Source organism: Prionailurus viverrinus, chromosome C1, assembly GCF_022837055.1.
Source record: "Prionailurus viverrinus isolate Anna chromosome C1, UM_Priviv_1.0, whole genome shotgun sequence".
Classification (NCBI taxonomy): Eukaryota; Metazoa; Chordata; class Mammalia; order Carnivora; family Felidae; genus Prionailurus; species Prionailurus viverrinus.
Window position 1 is genome coordinate 103,063,741 of NC_062568.1, and position 17,040 is coordinate 103,080,780.

The 17,040-nt window shown below is 37.8% G+C and overlaps 1 protein-coding gene across 1 annotated transcript in view; it reads left to right on the plus strand.

Moving 5' to 3' along the window:
• The window catches only part of CNTNAP5 (contactin associated protein family member 5), a 796,934-nt gene that overhangs the window by 387,894 nt on the left and 392,000 nt on the right, over nt 1-17,040 (plus strand). Inside the window, exon 7 of the mRNA XM_047871013.1 lies at nt 16,129-16,272. Coding sequence (XP_047726969.1) covers nt 16,129-16,272 — 144 coding nt within the window. The remainder of the gene's footprint in view (nt 1-16,128; nt 16,273-17,040) is intronic.

Below are 17,040 nucleotides of genomic sequence, written 5' to 3' on the forward strand. Positions count from 1 at the left end.
ATTGACTGTAATGGCAACCTTAGACATTGGCTATATGAGAACACGGGAGTTATGTGTTGGGAGAAGTCTCTGGAATGACTGGAGCTCTCCAGCTTTTGCAGATTCACCTTAAAGACTATTAGGGAGAAAAAGAGCACTAGAATAGGAGTCTTGTGTTTTTTTTTTTTAATTTTTAATGTTTATTTTTGAGAGAGAGAGAGAGAGAGAGAGAGAGCATTAGCAGGGGAGGTGCAGAGAGAGAGAAGACATAGAATCTGAAGCAAACTCCAGGCTCTGAGCTGTCAGCACAGAGACTGATGTGGGGCTCAAACTCACAGACTGTGTGATCATGACCTGAGCTGAAGTTGGACACTTAACTGACTGAGCCATCCAGACTCCCCAGGAGCCTTGTGTTCCAGTCACCACTTTGCCACTAATCGTGGAAACCCAGAAAATGAAAACTCCTAAGTTACCCAGAAGTAATATTAGCACCCTATTGGCAGGCAAAGAGATAAATAAAATATCTAAGTCTAACGTTTATTTTGTAACAGTATTATCTATTAATCAGGATCTAGGCTATTGATATTATTTCTACCATGGGACCCTATGTGCACATATAAGCCCTGGATACCACCAGCCAGCAGGATAACTAAAATCAGCTCCTTGGGCTCCAGTGACCCATTGTCAGAGCACATCCTGCTGCTCTACAGTTATCCCCATTCAAATTTTATACCAAGGTTGAGTATATTATGAAAATTTATGTTCTTCTTAAAATTTTAGCATTAGGAGTTAATAATTGACAAGACAATATGCTAACTATGGTGGGCTTCCTTCCTTCACCTTAGACTACCTTGAGGATATCAACTAATGACATGATGTCTTTCCATGCGGCCCCGTGAAGACTTTTGTTTCACTAAGATGTATGAAGTTGTTTGTTTCTGCTCCTGGCTAGTGCTGAGATCTTCTGTCAAAAGAGAGAGAAAGACAAAGAGAGAGAGAGAAGCAGAAAGTATATAGATTCTTGTTTCACTTTGGGAAACTTATGCCAGTTTACATCACTCAGCTTATATGATTTTCTCCAAATGCCATGTGAGAAAGACTCTAACCATTCACTTCACTTCTGGCCTGGAGCAGAAGAATTTTAGGAAAGAGATATTTTTAGGATCTTAGTAAGGGCCCGTTTCTCTGAGATTCTTATAATCCAATAATTCTTTTCCTATCAAGAGTGCTCAGTGACCCTGTTTACATAGCTGTTTTACAAGCACCAGAACTATTAAAAACATAGTTTGGAATGTATGATTTGCATTGTGTCATGGCATAAATACCAAAAAGGCATTTTACAAAATAAAAAATACATATATTTAATAAGAATATTTAGTTAAAAAAACTAGATTGAACTAAACCCTCTAAGCAGTTAAAAGCACATATGTGTGTGTGTACATATATATATATATATATATATATCTTCAAGTGTAATTTTTATCAAAGTTTCAAAGAAAATAAGAGATAGCATTTTTAATCAAGAGTTGTGGGAGGTGCTTTTAAGTCTGACATAAATTTCAGACACCTGGAAATAGAATATATTAAAAATGTTGTCCGTATAAATGTTTTAAAAACTTCCCTATGACCTTCCATAAAAATACATATATAATGATATCACTCCTCAATAACTTAGAAAGGTAGTTCAAAATTTAATTAATGGGTAAAAATCTCCCACAAATGATTTTTAATAAATAACTTAAAGAGAAATCAAGAACACGAATATGTAAAAAATTGCTCTCAAATATATGAAAAGATATTCAACAACACCCATTAATAAAAAGGAATGCAAATTCATGCTACAAGTGATATTTTTCACTTATACTGCAGACACCAAAAACCTTATAAATGTTGGCATGGATATGGAGTAACCAGAGCTATTTCATACATTGTTAGTGGGATGGTAATTAATATTATAGCAAAGAAAGAGCAATGTCTTCAAAATTAGAACTGTATGGTCTTCAACCCAACAGTTCTGTTTCTAGCAATGTATCCTACAGTCATAAGCAAATGTGTGCAATGGGACATATGTTAGGAGTTTTTATAGATTGGAAATTCCCCAGAAGTCCATCAAAACAGGGTTAATTAAGAATCGTGCTAAGCCCTGTAGGGAAACAGCTCTGCCAGGGTGCCCTGGTGACCTCACACTATCTACGTGGTCCACACAACCAGAGCTTTGCACAACAGCTGATTTGAGGCTTGGCGGGATGCCTTATGCTCTTGCTGAAACACCAGAGGTTGGAGGCCTGCAATTAGCAGCTTCAAGGCCATTTCCCACTCACTGCACCTGCTCCGTGGGAAGCTGTCATGACAGTTTCTTGTTGCCTCCTAGGTTCTGATAAGGCATGAGGCTTTCTGCCATGCACTCGCAGAATAGAGGTGCATCATCTAGAATTGGTGAGCTAAAGTCTAGAATAAGATCTGTAGCAATGGAGAACCGTGTAGCTTATATTGTGGTCATCTGACCCCTTTTTTATCACCTTTTTTTGGTGTGTGGGACAGGGACCATGGGGAACAGCAATGTTTGGACACTCTTGCCTTTGTTGACTCTGTAAGTTACAAACCGTCTGAATCTACAAGTGGCTCCTTTGCCTTTACAGGTGGGTCAGTCAGGTCTTGGTCTTGGGCTTGCCTTGTTTTGTGTGTGTGTTTGACAAAGCCGTACAGAAGCATTATGCAGCCATTAAAAAGAATGAGGCAACCCTATATATTCTGGTGGGAACCATCAACAATATGATTAGTTTTTTTATTTAATTTTATTTATTTTTTAATGTTTATTTATTTTTGAGAGAGAGACAGAGTGTGAGCAGGGGAGGGGCAGAGGGAGAGGGAGACACAGAATCTGAAGCAGGCTACAGGCTCTGAGCTGTCAGTATAGAGCCCGATGTGGGGCTTGAACTCAGGAGTCACGAGTCATGACCTGAGCCGAAGTCAGATGCCCCAAAATAATTTGTTAAGAGAAAAATCATTGTGGACTGCAGTGTAAACAGTATCTGTGTTTAAAATTAGAAAGAAAATATGGACTTGACAGCAGACTTCATATAGACAGAAACCTCTGGGAGAGACTAAGGAGACGGACAAGATGGAAATTAAGAGAATGGGGTCAATGAAGATGGAAACCTTACTTTTCCCTGACTACTTTAAAAAAAAACGCTTTGAATTTTGTACTACATGCGGAAGTATTTTAAGGAAAAACTGAGATGATAGAAAGAATATATGACTTAAAAGGTTTCTTTTGCTACTAAACTTACAACCTCTGATTTATGTTTATTAATAGTTTTTTAAAGCAATTACCACTTCAGAATATGTTATTAAATTTACTTATTTTAAAGGTTTATTTAAAAATTTTTTAATGCTTATTTATTTTTGAGACAGAGAGAGACAGAGCATGAATGGGGGAGGGTCAGAGAGAGGGAGACAGAGAATCTGAAGCAGGCTCCAGGCTGCAAGGTGTCAGCACAGAGCCCAGTGCGGGGCTCAAACTCATGGACTGTGACATCATGACCTGAGCCAAAGTCGGATGCTTAACCAACTGAGCCACCCAGGCGCCCCTTAAAGGTTTATTTTTAAAGTTTGTTTATTTATTTTGAGGGAGAGAGAGGGAGCACATGCATGAGGGGTGGGAACAGAGAGAGAGGGAGAGAGAGAATCCCAAGAAAACTTCACACTGCTAGTTCAGAGCTTGATGTGATGCAGGGCTTGATCTCACACATGGTGAGATCATGACCTGAGCCAAAACCAAGAATTAGACGCTAAACCAACTGAGCCACCCAGGAGCCCCTAAATTTACTTATTTTAAATTGTCTCTCAACATCCCTGTCCTACTTGTAGAATTCAAGCTTATCATAAAAGTTGACTTTTTTTTTTTTACTTTCATTTATTTATTTATTTTTAATTTTTTTTAACATTTACTTATTATTGAAATACAGAGAGTGTCAGAGCGTTAGCAGGGGAGGGACCGAGGGAGAGGGAGACACAGAATCTGAAGCAGGCTCCAGGCTCTGAGCCGTCAGCACAGAGCCAAACACGGGGCTCGAACTCACAAACCGCAAGATCGTGACCTGAGCCGAAGTCGGACGCTTAACCGACTGAGCCACCGAAGCGCCCCTCATTTATTTTTATAGAAATGTGTCTGGTACATAATATACACTCAATAAATATGGGCTGACTAAATGAAGGAAGCTTCCTTCTGTAATTATAAAAGGTAATATTTCCTGCCCAACTTTTGTTCCGGTGAGAAGTTCCTTCTAGGTCTGCCATGTTTGAAGGCCACCACCCTTGCTTTAGCTTGACATTGCCTGAAGGACACTTCTCTTAGAACTCAGGCATGATTTGGGGCGCCTGGGTGGCTCAGTCGGTTGAGCGTCCGACTTCGGCTCAGGTCACGATCTCGCGGTCCGTGTGTTCGAGGCCCGCGTCCGGCTCTGGGCTGACAGCTCAGAGCCTGGAGCCTGCTTTGGATTCTTTGTCTCCCTCTCTCTGACTCTTCCCCGTTCATGCTCTGTCTCTCTCTGTCTCAAAAATAAATAAACGTTAAAAAAATTAAAAAAAAATTTAAAAAAAAAAAAAAAGAACTCAGGCATGATTCAAGGACTGGCCAGAAATAATGCAACTACTTATTTAGTGATCAGAATAACCACGGATCACCAAGGAAATGGTTTTCCAGATCACATGGCGGCGTAATCGATCCTTTTCTTTCTTTGGAAACTCAGTTGCAAGGCTAAAGTAGAGGGCCTATGTGGAAAAAAAATAAATGAAAGAAAATAAGGAAAAAGATAATGAGTAAATGCAAAGCGGAAATAAAGAGGAGGAAAGTGGGAGGAATAAAAAAAAAAAGAAAAGAAATACTATTTTGTGTGGTATTTTGTGATTTTGTTTTACCCCTAAAGCAGCCTTGTGAGGGAAATTATTATGGCTAATATCACAAACGTAAAACCAAGACAAGAGAGATGGATAACCCACCCACCCCATCCCTATCCCCCAATAACCACTGTGTAACAGAAAGAAGACTTGAGCTCAGATGTGTGTAACTGTTCAACTGGAGACCCTTCTAGTGACCAGACATTCTCCCAAGGATGGATGATCCCTCAATATATGAGCTCAGCCTCTGGTCCTTATCCTGGCCCCTGCATGTGTACAAGACTTGAAGCCACAGTAATTGCTTCCATTTTTTCTTTCTACTTTAAAATTTGAGATTGTGATTCGTGGACTTGATAATTTTACGTTTCCCCACATTTTATAACAGCAAACTGGAATATAAAAAGTTCTCTTCTCTTCCATGTATATTAAAAGTGAACTAATTGTGTTGAACATGGTGGAGGGAGTATTTCAATACTAGCATTAAAAAAAACTCACAAAAATCTTTGTTTTAATTGACATGAGCTAAAAGAACAAATGAAAAATCCCTTCCTATTTTATTTTAACTGCTATTGGAGTGGGGGATGTAACAGGTTTCAGTTATCTGATAAGACGTCTTGAGCCTGGCTGAATTATTATAACCATCGATAAAATATTATAGAATTAGCCATGCCACGGTTGAATATGTGTATAGCCCAAAAGAAGAGTACAAATGGAGGTCCACATACCATGAGTTTACATATTTAAAGGGTTACAAATAAGCTAACAAGCTGTTGAATAAAATATGTTCTAGTCTCCTGCTTTGATGAATGTAACTTACCTGGTACATCCCATATGTTCAAGCCCTGTCTACAGTGGAAACAGTTGCCCCTTGGCCACTGCTCAGACCTATGCATCCATGGTCCATCCTCAGGATGGCAGATAAGGAGAGAACCATTTAGGCCCACAAGGCACTTTCAGAACTGTTTCAGCAGGAAGCTCTGGGGTGCTGTGTAAGGAGATTGTGTTTTATAAGGGTGGTAGCAGCTTTCCATAGTTGTTTCCCCTTGGCTCCCCCACGAGGCAGGATGGAACTGGGGAATGGTCAAGTGCGGCCCACCTGGGTTCTGGCTCCACAGCAGGAGCCCGTTTTGCCTGGGTGTATGGGGGATACTGCAGTTAGGATTTTTAATGAGCTCCTTGTTTGAATGCAGAAACATACATGATTTAACCCACTGTCCAAATCCTAAGGTAAAAATATTGTTAAGTTCACTCAGACAGAACAAGTTATAAATATGTGTTGAACCAATTGGGCTGTGTCAGCACCTGACGTCTATGAGTCTGTAAAAAGATGCTTATTTAGAGACAGGAACCATAGGCTAGCAATTGACAAAAGTCAGGCCAAGAGCAACACTAAAGATACTACTGGAAAAAAAATAAATAAATAAAGGTGGCTGGAATCTATCCGCAGGTGCAAAACATGCTTATAGATTGAGGACATAGGGTTGCTCCAGCAGAGGAAATAGGGAGAGCTGATTTATGCTGTTGAGGAAACTGATGGTTTCTGCTGCAATAATTGTACATCACCTCTTCTTTTCTCCCCCTCAGGGAGACTGCAGACATCCTACCAACAGTGTATATGACACAGTTGCCCAGGATAAAGGAGGTCCAGAGGGTATGAGGCTTTCAGTTTTAAAAATGGGAAAGTTTCCGGAAAACCAGGGCAAGATGTTGACCTGAACCTGGGGCCTGATTTACTAGGAGGGCCACTCTATGGAACCAGCAGTAGCAAAAGCGATAGGGGAGGTAGTGTGTGCAGTGGATAAGAGATGGGGTTCTGGATCGAAGCGCTTGACATTCCAACAACTCCACCTCTTGGCTGTAAGGCCTCAGTCAAGATGCTAAAGCTCTGTGTGCCATCATTTTCTTCATCATTAGTCTGGAACAGAGAACAATACCCAACTCAAAAGTCAGAAGTAAAATAATGTAAGTAAACTCTAAGCCTAGTGCCCAATGTGCAAAATGAATCAATGCATGCCACTGTTGGTATTATTAGAACAAAAACTTATCCAAGAGAGAGTTCTGAGGCCAAATCCAACTGACACATACAGAGCAAAGTTGGGCTTGGGTTCAAAGGCAAAGCCAGAGCAAGGTAAATGTGGACCTGGAGTGTTAGGCAGGAGGCACAGGCACAAACAAGGCACTTTGTATGACGAGGGGGACTGGTGAAATCAAGGCTCCCTTGTACTCAATGCAAGTCTGTGTCTGGGTCAGAGATTACTCGCTTTCTGTCCCCAGCAACACAGACATAGGGCATTTCTTGTGCAGAAATGAGGGGACACTGGGAATTTATAAAAGACTAGATTATGGAAACAATAAAGAAGAGGTAATTCTTGATGAACATGTAACCTTTTATATCCTTTCATTTGTGACCCTAAAGTAGTGACAAAAATAAGACATCATATATACAGTATGCCTTTTAAAGAGATCAAACATTCCAGAAAAGTTACAAACTGAGTCATCAATCAAGTCAAATAGAAGAGAAAAAGCCCTAAGATGGTGTCCTTGGGAAAGATTTTGGGATGCTATTATCTCATGTGGCCAGTTTGGTATTTTTCTTTTTTTAACTATTTAAATTCAGGCTACTGTTTAAAAATCAAAAGATTTCATGGGAAAATTGGGGTTTCTGGTCTCATTTCAAATGGCAGAAACTCATAACCTTTGAGAACATTCCAAAAGTCAGTGATGGGCTCTTCCTGCATAAGGGCCACTGACTCTACCCATGGTTCACCAAGCACCAAGCCAGTAGCCATCAACTCGACCCATGGTTCACCAAGCACCAAACCAGTGCAAGTTGTAATGGTTGAAAAAGAAGACAGCTGTTTGAATCTATTTTCATCCACTCTTTGTTAAAAAGTGGACTATCAGAGCAAAAGTGAGACAAACATTCACAAACTGGAAACTTCAAAAGTACCAGAAATCTCAGTCTGACAGAAAAAGGAATCTTCCAAGCAGGAAGACTCTCAAATTTAAACTAGGCCAGGGAAAAAGCCAATAAAGAGGAGTTAACTCAATGCCATAGAAGTAACATCAAAGATTTAAAAAGAGAAGCAAACCCCAGACAAACAAGAGGACTGAGATCAAAGGAAGCGAGAGTGGCAGATTCTGGACCTCATACATTTAACATCAAAGCAGGTTTTCTTCTGGGACTCATCCAGTTGAAGCCCACCTGTGACACCAGCAAGCCCATCAGGTTACCAGATGGACTATGTTGCCCAAGACACTGAGACTGTGAGTGGAACTTTACAATCGAACCCCCGGTTTTGTTGCCCAATAAGATCAATGAAAGGCACACTATGCAATTTGGCAGGAACAAACAAACAAGAAAAGTAAGCAAAGAAAGGGGCTAGATTGACCAAAGCAAAAGAACAATCATAAGGCAAAATCAGTTTTTAAAGTAAATCGCTAGTGTTCCTTTTTTTGAAGCAATTCAACAAATATTTGTTGGATTTATTAGGTTTTAATCCTACCTCTTGCATTAAATATTCAAAAATGAGTGAGATATTGTCTGTGTCCTTGAGAAATGTTTTTAGAGAGATGATTCCAAAACATTCAGCTAATATTTATTCAGCATATATTATATATCAGGCATCATTTCAAGTGCTTGGAATATTGGAAGATGTCAGAGAAAAAACAAAGACACTACCCTCATAATGCTTGCATTTTAGCAGGAGAATCAAACCATAAACAGTAAATATAACAAGTAAATTACGTAGTGAGTAAGATGACACATGCAAAAATATATCTAGGTAATAGATTGGAAGGTCAAAGACAGACAGAAACAGGTTACAGTTTTGAATATGTTGTTCAGGGTGGGCATCACTGAGATGGTGTTAATTGAACAAATATTTTTTAAAAATGTCATTTTGTCAAAGGCTATTTGGAAAGAACTGGTTCAGGGTATCTGGTCCCCTTACACTGTAACAATTATATAGCGTTATGAGCCCATGAACTAATAGAAGCTGGTTTCCAGCTCTGCGATCCATATACTGAAGACCTTTGGGCAACATCATACAGATGATGCTCTCTGAAATATCTCTGTTCAGTATCATCAATATCTGCCCCAAGGTGGAATATGCCAGAGTCTGAATGGACAGGAAGGATCATATCATAAGAATCCTGCACAATGAAATTAGTGAATGAAGAGGTTCATAGCGTACAGCAAGGTTTGGCTTGAAAGCAAAGATTAATTTAAGGAGACTCATTAAAGTTTAAAGGAAATATATGGGCAATTGTAAACATAATAATGATATGTGGGGCAATAAAAATAATAGTTTGTACAACACATATATTTAAGGAACTGAAAAAAATTAGAATAGAAATTCAGGAAATCAAAAAAAGAAATAAATCAAAAACAATACTTTTTAGAATGATGACTGAATTTAAAAATGTAGAACATGACCCTGAGAAGATATCCTCCCTACCTGTAGAACAAGTGATAACAGATTTTTAATTACTATTCTTATAATACTATATAATTACTAGTCTTCCTAATTTGAAAACAAATGAAAATAGTCAGTGACCGTAAAATTCTAGCAAGACATATCTCTCTTTTTCTTTTTCCACTCAATATAAATGGAAAGCTAGAACTGACCAATAAGCCTTTTTAAAGGAGAACACAATGTATTTAGTTCTAGTGTTCTGAGAATCTAAAAACCAGAAGGAGGCTTCTATTGGATGTTGGGGGAAAGTTAGTCTGTTTATTAATTCAAAACAAAAGTCACTCTCTTGAATTGCTATTGAATAAAATATCAATATAGATTATCACAACCTTTAGACTGAAAAATATTAAAGGAATTACTGTCCATATAGATTTCATTCAGAAATTGTTGAATCTAATGCCACAAAATGACAGTTTGGAAAAACTTCTTAACTGAGAAGTTTCTTCAGTATGAACGACACTGATAACAGTAAGCATTTATGCCAGGATCTGTTCTTAACCCTTCAGGTATAGGAAAGCTTTTAATTCTCACAACACCCAGTCACATTAAGTTGTTTATGTGACAGAAGTATCATCATTACCCTCATTTTGTATATGAGGATCACGAATCAAATAGAAGTTATGTCTTTTTCCCAAGGTCCCACAGAAAGTACGAAACAGATATGGCCTTGAATCCAGCCAGAGAAGTTCCTGAAGCAGTGCCTTTAAACACTTGGCTGTGAAAAGGGAGATGAACACTGATATAATTTATAAATTTATGCAATTTCCTGACAAATTGCTACATAACATAATACCTTAAAAAGGAATTTCAAACTGGAAAAAGTAGGAAGACTGATTAATAATAATCATTATTATAGTTTAAGTAAACAAAATTAGAGCAAGTTGGGGCTGAAGAAGAAACACAAAACAAAACAATCTGTGCTTCATGGAAAGTAATCCAGGGGCACCTGCATTGCTCAGTTGGCTAAGTTTCCAATTCTTGGTTGCAGCTCCAGTCATGATCTCAAGGTTTTGGGGGTTCTTCCATCAACTGATGAATGGATAAAGAAATTGTGGTTTATATACACAATGGAATACTACTTGGCAATGAGAAAGAATGAAATATGGTCCTTTGTAGCAACGTGGATGGAACTGGAGAGTGTTATGCTAAGTGAAATAAGCCATACAGAGAAAGACAGATACCATATGTTTTCACTCTTATGTGGATTCTGAGAAACTTAACAGAAACCCATAGGGGAGGGGAAGGGAAAAAAAAAAGAGGTTAGAGTGGGAGAGAGCCAAACCATAAGAGACTTTTAAAAACTTAGAATAAACTGAGGGTTGATTGGGGGTGGGAGGGAGGAAAGGGTGGGTGATGGACATTGAGGAGGGCACCTGTTGGGATGAGCACTAGGTGTTGTATGGAAACCAATTGGACAATAAATTTCACATTAAAAAAAACGGTTTTGTGGGTTCAAGCCCCCCATTGGACTCTGCTCTGGTGATGTGGAGCTTGCTTGGGATTCTCTCTCTCCTTCTCTCTGTCCCTCCCCCACTTGCACTGTCTGCCTCTCTCGAAACAAATAAACTTAGAAAAGTTAAAAATTAATAAAAAGAAACTGATTCAAAGCCATTGTTTGAGAAGCTAGGTGATCTTAGTGACTGTCTTCCAAGTCAGCTTCATAAAACAGTAACCACTGCAGAGTCTATATAGCAAAAACGTGTAAGAGACAATAAAAAAATAAGAAATAAAATAGAATAAAGCAATGTAGATAATATTTTTTTTTTTTTATAAATTTTTTTTTTCAACGTTTATTTATTTTTGGGACAGAGAGACACAGAGCATGAACGGGGGAGGGGCAGAGAGAGAGGGACACAGAATCAGAAACAGGCTCCAGGCTCTGAGCCATCAGCCCAGAGCCCGACGCGGGGCTCGAACTCACGGACCGCGAGATCGTGACCTGGCTGAAGTCGGACGCTTAACCAACTGCGCCACCCAGGCGCCCCAGCAATGTAGATAATATTAATAATTACAGCAATAAATTTAAAAATTATCTACAATTCCACAGGGGGTAAGTAGTCTCATACTGCTTTAATAAACAAACACCATACATATGTGGTTTACAAGAAACACACTTATTGTAGAAATAAACAAAAGTGTTTTTTTGTTTTTTTTTTAATAAAAATTTGGAATCGGGGACAAAGATACACCACATAAATTTATAGAAAAAGCAGGGTTGGAAAAAATAATACCACTGAAAGTAAAAATTAACATCAGAAGATAAAGGCCATCATAAAATAATAATCATTGTGGTCCTTATTTATAAACACCTATACTGGGGTGCCTGAGTGGCTCATTCTGTTGAGTGTCCAAGTGTTGATTTCATCTCAGGTCATGACCCTGTGGTTTGTGGGTTCAAACCTCATGTCAAGCTCTGCACTGACAGGGTGAAGGCTGTTTGGGATTCTCTGTCTTTCTCTCTCTCTACCCTTCCCCCGTTTATTCTCTCTCTCTCTCTCTCTCTCTCTCTCTCTAATAAATAAATAAGCAAACATTAAAAAATACCCACTTATGCTAGGCAGATGTATGTATCAAGTAAAATATCAAATACAAAATTAAAAAAAAAAAACAACTATCTGTTCCTACTATTTAGATATTTGTTAACACTACCCTTACATGAGCTGCCCGTGTGGCAGTTCCAGGATAGATGCCCAAGAGCCAGACTAAAGGAAGTGATCATTAGTTTTCCAGTTCTGCTGCCAGATGAATGAACTAATGGGCAGCATTAAAGGAGAAAAGTCAGTGTTGTGAACTTGGGTGACAGTCAATCAGATGCCAGCTGAAGTAAGCAGAATAGTTTGAGAATGATCAATATTCATTTTTTGCAAATAATAGTCAAATAATTTGGCCATCTCAGGTCATGAAGAAGAGTGAACTTAGTGTGAATGGCTTGATGGACAGAAACATTGTCCAGAATAATATTTTAATTTTTATTCTCACAGTTTTGGTAAACCAGATAAAAATATGAATGTAAATGATCTGAGGAACAGAATTATTAATGCAGAATTAATAAACACATACCAAGTACAGCCTACAAGGGTTTATGAAGTATTTATATAAAATCAATACTATATGTGTAGGAAAGAATCAATATATGAAGCACATTTTTCCATTCTAACTTACAACAAACAATAATTCAATAGTATAATTATAATCCCAAATTTTCAGCTACCTGAAAAATTTGAAAATATAAGAGGTCAAAAAATGTACACCGACACTCAAATGTGCAGAAATATCATTTTGTTTCTTCTCCCCAACTGAATTTGACATGCTTATCAGGCCCTGCTTCCCTTGACGGCAGAAAAATCCAACCCGGATGATAAATGATAACTAGTTAATGCCTGCTTAAGACTTAGTGCACTGTGTAAGTATTGGGTTATATTGATGTTTCCTATTTCCTCTTCTTCTTCCCTTTTCCCTGGGCAGATCACTGGCTGGGGTGGGGGAGGGAGGCTGTGTATTTTCCAGCATTAGAGGCAGTATGGGATAAAGGGTTGGCTTCTACAGTTGCTGTCCATGGTACTGGCAATGGGCTCATGCTTTGAGGTCTGGTCACTTGGCCTCTCCCAGACCTCCAGGTCCAACCACCATCCTCAGTCCATCCATATCCCCTAGCCTGTGAGACCCTCAGCAGCCTACCTCACACTATACTAGAATAACCAGGTTGTGGTGAAGAACCCTCACACCTTTCTGTATTATTTCCCTCAGCCATTGATAGTCTGTCTCCCTTCTGGCAAAGTTTGCTCTGGGTCCCTGCTGAACTAGAGGCATCTCTAATAGACTTTAGCCATCACTGTTGTGGGAATGAGGGGGGGAGATACCTCTGTGCTTTCCAAAATCCATCTTGTGATCAATATGACTGTCCCCCAGGCCTCAGCAGGTTTCAATCTTGAAGAGAATCAAAGAACAGGGCCTACACTGATTTCTAACTATACTCTTGTCTCTTGTCTCTACCAAATTTCTCCAAAAATCCCCCACCCAGGCTATAAACAGCTTTTGCTGTCCTTAGTGTGATTGAAAATTACAATTTTATAGAAGATTGTACACTCTATATTACTTGACTTCTAAAATAAATTTCTCTACCCCAAATCTTTCAAACACTAATTTTTTTTCTATTTAAAAAAGTGTTTTTTCCACTTTCTCTCTTTTTCAAGTATTTCCTGTAATTCTTATTTTCCTAAATCACAACTGAGTGAAGTAGAGCGTTAAAAACATTTTTACAAATTGAGGAAGGTGGCCAACATTTAAAAAAGTATCATTATATGTTTTAAATTATAAAAATGAATAAGAACTTATGTCCACACAAAAACCTGCACATGAATGTTTATAGCAGCTTTATTCGTAGTTGCCAAAACTTAGAAGCAACCAAGATGTCCTTTAGTAGGTGAATGGATAAATAAACTATGGTAGATCCAGATGGAATATATTCAGCAGTAAAGAGAAATGAGCTATCAAGCCATGAAAAGGCATGGAAGAACTTTAAATCCATATTACGAATTGAAATAACCCAATCTGTGAAGGCTACATACTGTATGATTCCAATAGTATGCCATTCTGGGAAGGGAAAAACTTCAGAGTCAGTAAAAAGATCAATGGTTGCCAAGGGTTGTAGTTGGGGGGCACGGGAGAGGGATGAATTGGCAGAGGACAGAGGTTTTTTTAGTGCAGTGAAACTATTCTATATGATACTGTAATGGTGGATACATGGCATTATACATTTGTCCAAACCCAAAGAATGTACAACACCAAGGGTGAACTTGAGTGATCATAATGTGAGGTTCACCAGTTAAGACAAATGTACCATTCTGGTGAAGGATGTTGACAATGAAAGAGGCTATGTATGGGTGAGGACAGAGGGTAGATGGAAACCTCTGTACCTTCCTCTCAGTTCCATTGTGGACCTAAACTGCTCAGCACCCAAAAAAAATGTATTTACAAAAAATAATTAAAAATGACAAATATTCCATTTAGTTCTTACGTTATAAATTTGACTTATGGAAACAATGTAGAAAACAGAAATGGATCTTTTTTAATGTAACTGATTCAAATTGAAAATATTTGAATACTGCAACAAATGAAGAAGGAAGATTTTATACAAGTTATCAAACAAAGAATTGCACAAAATATTTGTGAACTGAACAATTTCCTTGGTGTTTTAAGTTTTCCACAGTATTTCCCAAGATTTATGAGCCATTCTTAAATAGAGTCAAAGATAACATTCCCATAGTTTTTCTCAGAGACAAATCTAGGTTTGATCTAAATACTTGACAAAAGATGAAAATTACAGCACAAACTGATTTACTATTTAAAGTATGAGCACGTGTATTTCAGGTCAAATGAAGCACACGTGTGGTTCAATCAAAGAGCCTATTAATTTATGATCTATTAATATAATTGAACCTATCAGAAGTTTCAATATAATACCCTGTATTCTTATTTTATGGGGATTTCTTAAAAACCAATGGATAAAACAGCATTCATTTCTCAGTTTGAATAAACAAACAAATGAGCTAATAAATGATTTATGTGTAAAATAGGAGTAGAAAGATATCTCTTTAATGTGATGTGCTGTCAGAATCAGTATAGTATATACTCAGGAAATACATAAAAATTACTGTTTTGTTTTTGCAAAGTTCTATATCATGAATTTAAGAAGTTTTTACAAAGACAGTGAAACAAGAGAAACATGTATAAAAATTGGCTCGAGGGGTACCTGGTTGGCTCAATCTGTTAAGCTCCCAACTCTTGATCTCAGCTCAGGTCATTATCTCATGGTTTGTGAGTTTGAGCCCCTTGTCGGGCTCTGTGCTGACAGCTCAGAGCCTGGAGCCCGCTTCGGATTCTGTGTCTCCCTCTCTCTCTGCCTCTCCCTCGCTCATGCTGTGTCTCTTCCTCTATCAAAAATAAATAAACATTAAAAAATGTATTAAAAAAATCAACTTGTATTTTACTGGAAGAAAGTGGTAAAAACTAATAATAATGCAAAAACTAATATCTCATGTTCTTCCCAGAGACAGCCATAATTAACAGTTCAGTGCATTTCCTCCAAGTTTATACTGTAAGAACAATTTTTGTTGTTGACATCATACATTATACCCAATTACAACTTGCATTTTTCAATCAATATTATGTTCATTTGCCATTTTATCACGTGTTCAGTAAACACCAATATCGACAACTAAGTAACCTTCTATCATACTAATTCTTTATCATTTCCTTTAAAGAAACTGTATGGCATATTTACATTATTTCCTATCTTTCATTTTTATAGAAAATAATTTGGATATAATCATGTACATAGGCTCTTTTGCTACAATGCAGACTTTTAAACTAGGTCTCCCTCCGGGTGAATTGAGGTATATTATGTTTGTCCCTTGGCTCCCATTTGGCCATACTATCCCAGATGTTTGGACCAGAGATAAATATAACGTTGTTGATTTTCTTTTATTTTTTTCACCTTCTATAAATTATTGTTTTATTTGGTATTAAAAAGGTTCAGAAAGGAAGTGAAATAGTTTTGTAAAATAAGCCCTTAAAAAGCAAGCAATTATAGTTATTTTTATGTGGGCTAATCAGTATCCTTTTAAATGTGCAATCAAGTGGCATCTATAATTATTTGAGCCACTTGGCTCACACATACAATTGAAACTACTAAAATTCACTCTCTTTTCTTTCCTACTCCTTCGGGGCTTATAACTAAGAGTTGATTTTTTTTCTCTCTCTCTTCATAAAGCTTAGTTTTGGAGGAATTCCAGTACCAGGAAAACCTGGAACCTTTTTAAAGAAAAACTTCCATGGATGTATTGAAAACCTTTACTACAATGGAGTAAACATAATTGACCTGGCTAAAAGACGAAAGCATCAGATCTACACGGTGGTAAGTTAACATCTTTCTCAGTGTGGTGATTTCTAACATGTTGGAGTAAGTCTTTCTTCCATCCTGAACCTCTTTATAATGTGTTTATATTACACACTTTGAGGTCCTATCAGCCTCCCAAGTGAAACTGGGGAGCAACAGAAAATGTAGGAATCGAGTCAGTGTGAATAACGTTATGAGGAGTAACAAAGCATGAGAGGCACCTGAAGAATTCTATTTTCCTGTCCAGCTGTGGGTAGTGTTTGCAGCTTCCTCTGTGTTAACATAAATGTCTTTATTATCTCTGTGAAATGCAACAGTAGAACCACAGATTCTGTTAAATTCTATAGCTTGAGAGTTATGTATTTCTCTACTTATCATTTGTATTAAAATTTTGAATGAGGGCTTAAACCTTTGTCTTTGAGGTTTCCTCTGATGAATTTATCATGCTAGCAAGTTATATAATTTTCTAATTAATTAACTAATATTTATCTTCCCCAATAGACTACGAGTTTCGTGAGTGTCAGACCTGTCTCTTTCTTGTTCACCACTGCATTCCCAATACTAGCAGACTGCCTTGTATATAGTAGGTGCTCAATAATGGTGTTGATATTTACAACGATATTTGTGGATTGGTTTAGTTCTCTCTGTTTTTATTTCATATATTTTGTATCCCTGTTGTTTAGTACATGCACAGTTAGGATTGCTATGTCTCCCTGGCGGATTGGCCATTTTGTCATTACATAATGTTCTTCTCTGTCTGTGATTGTTTTATTTGCTCTGAAGTCT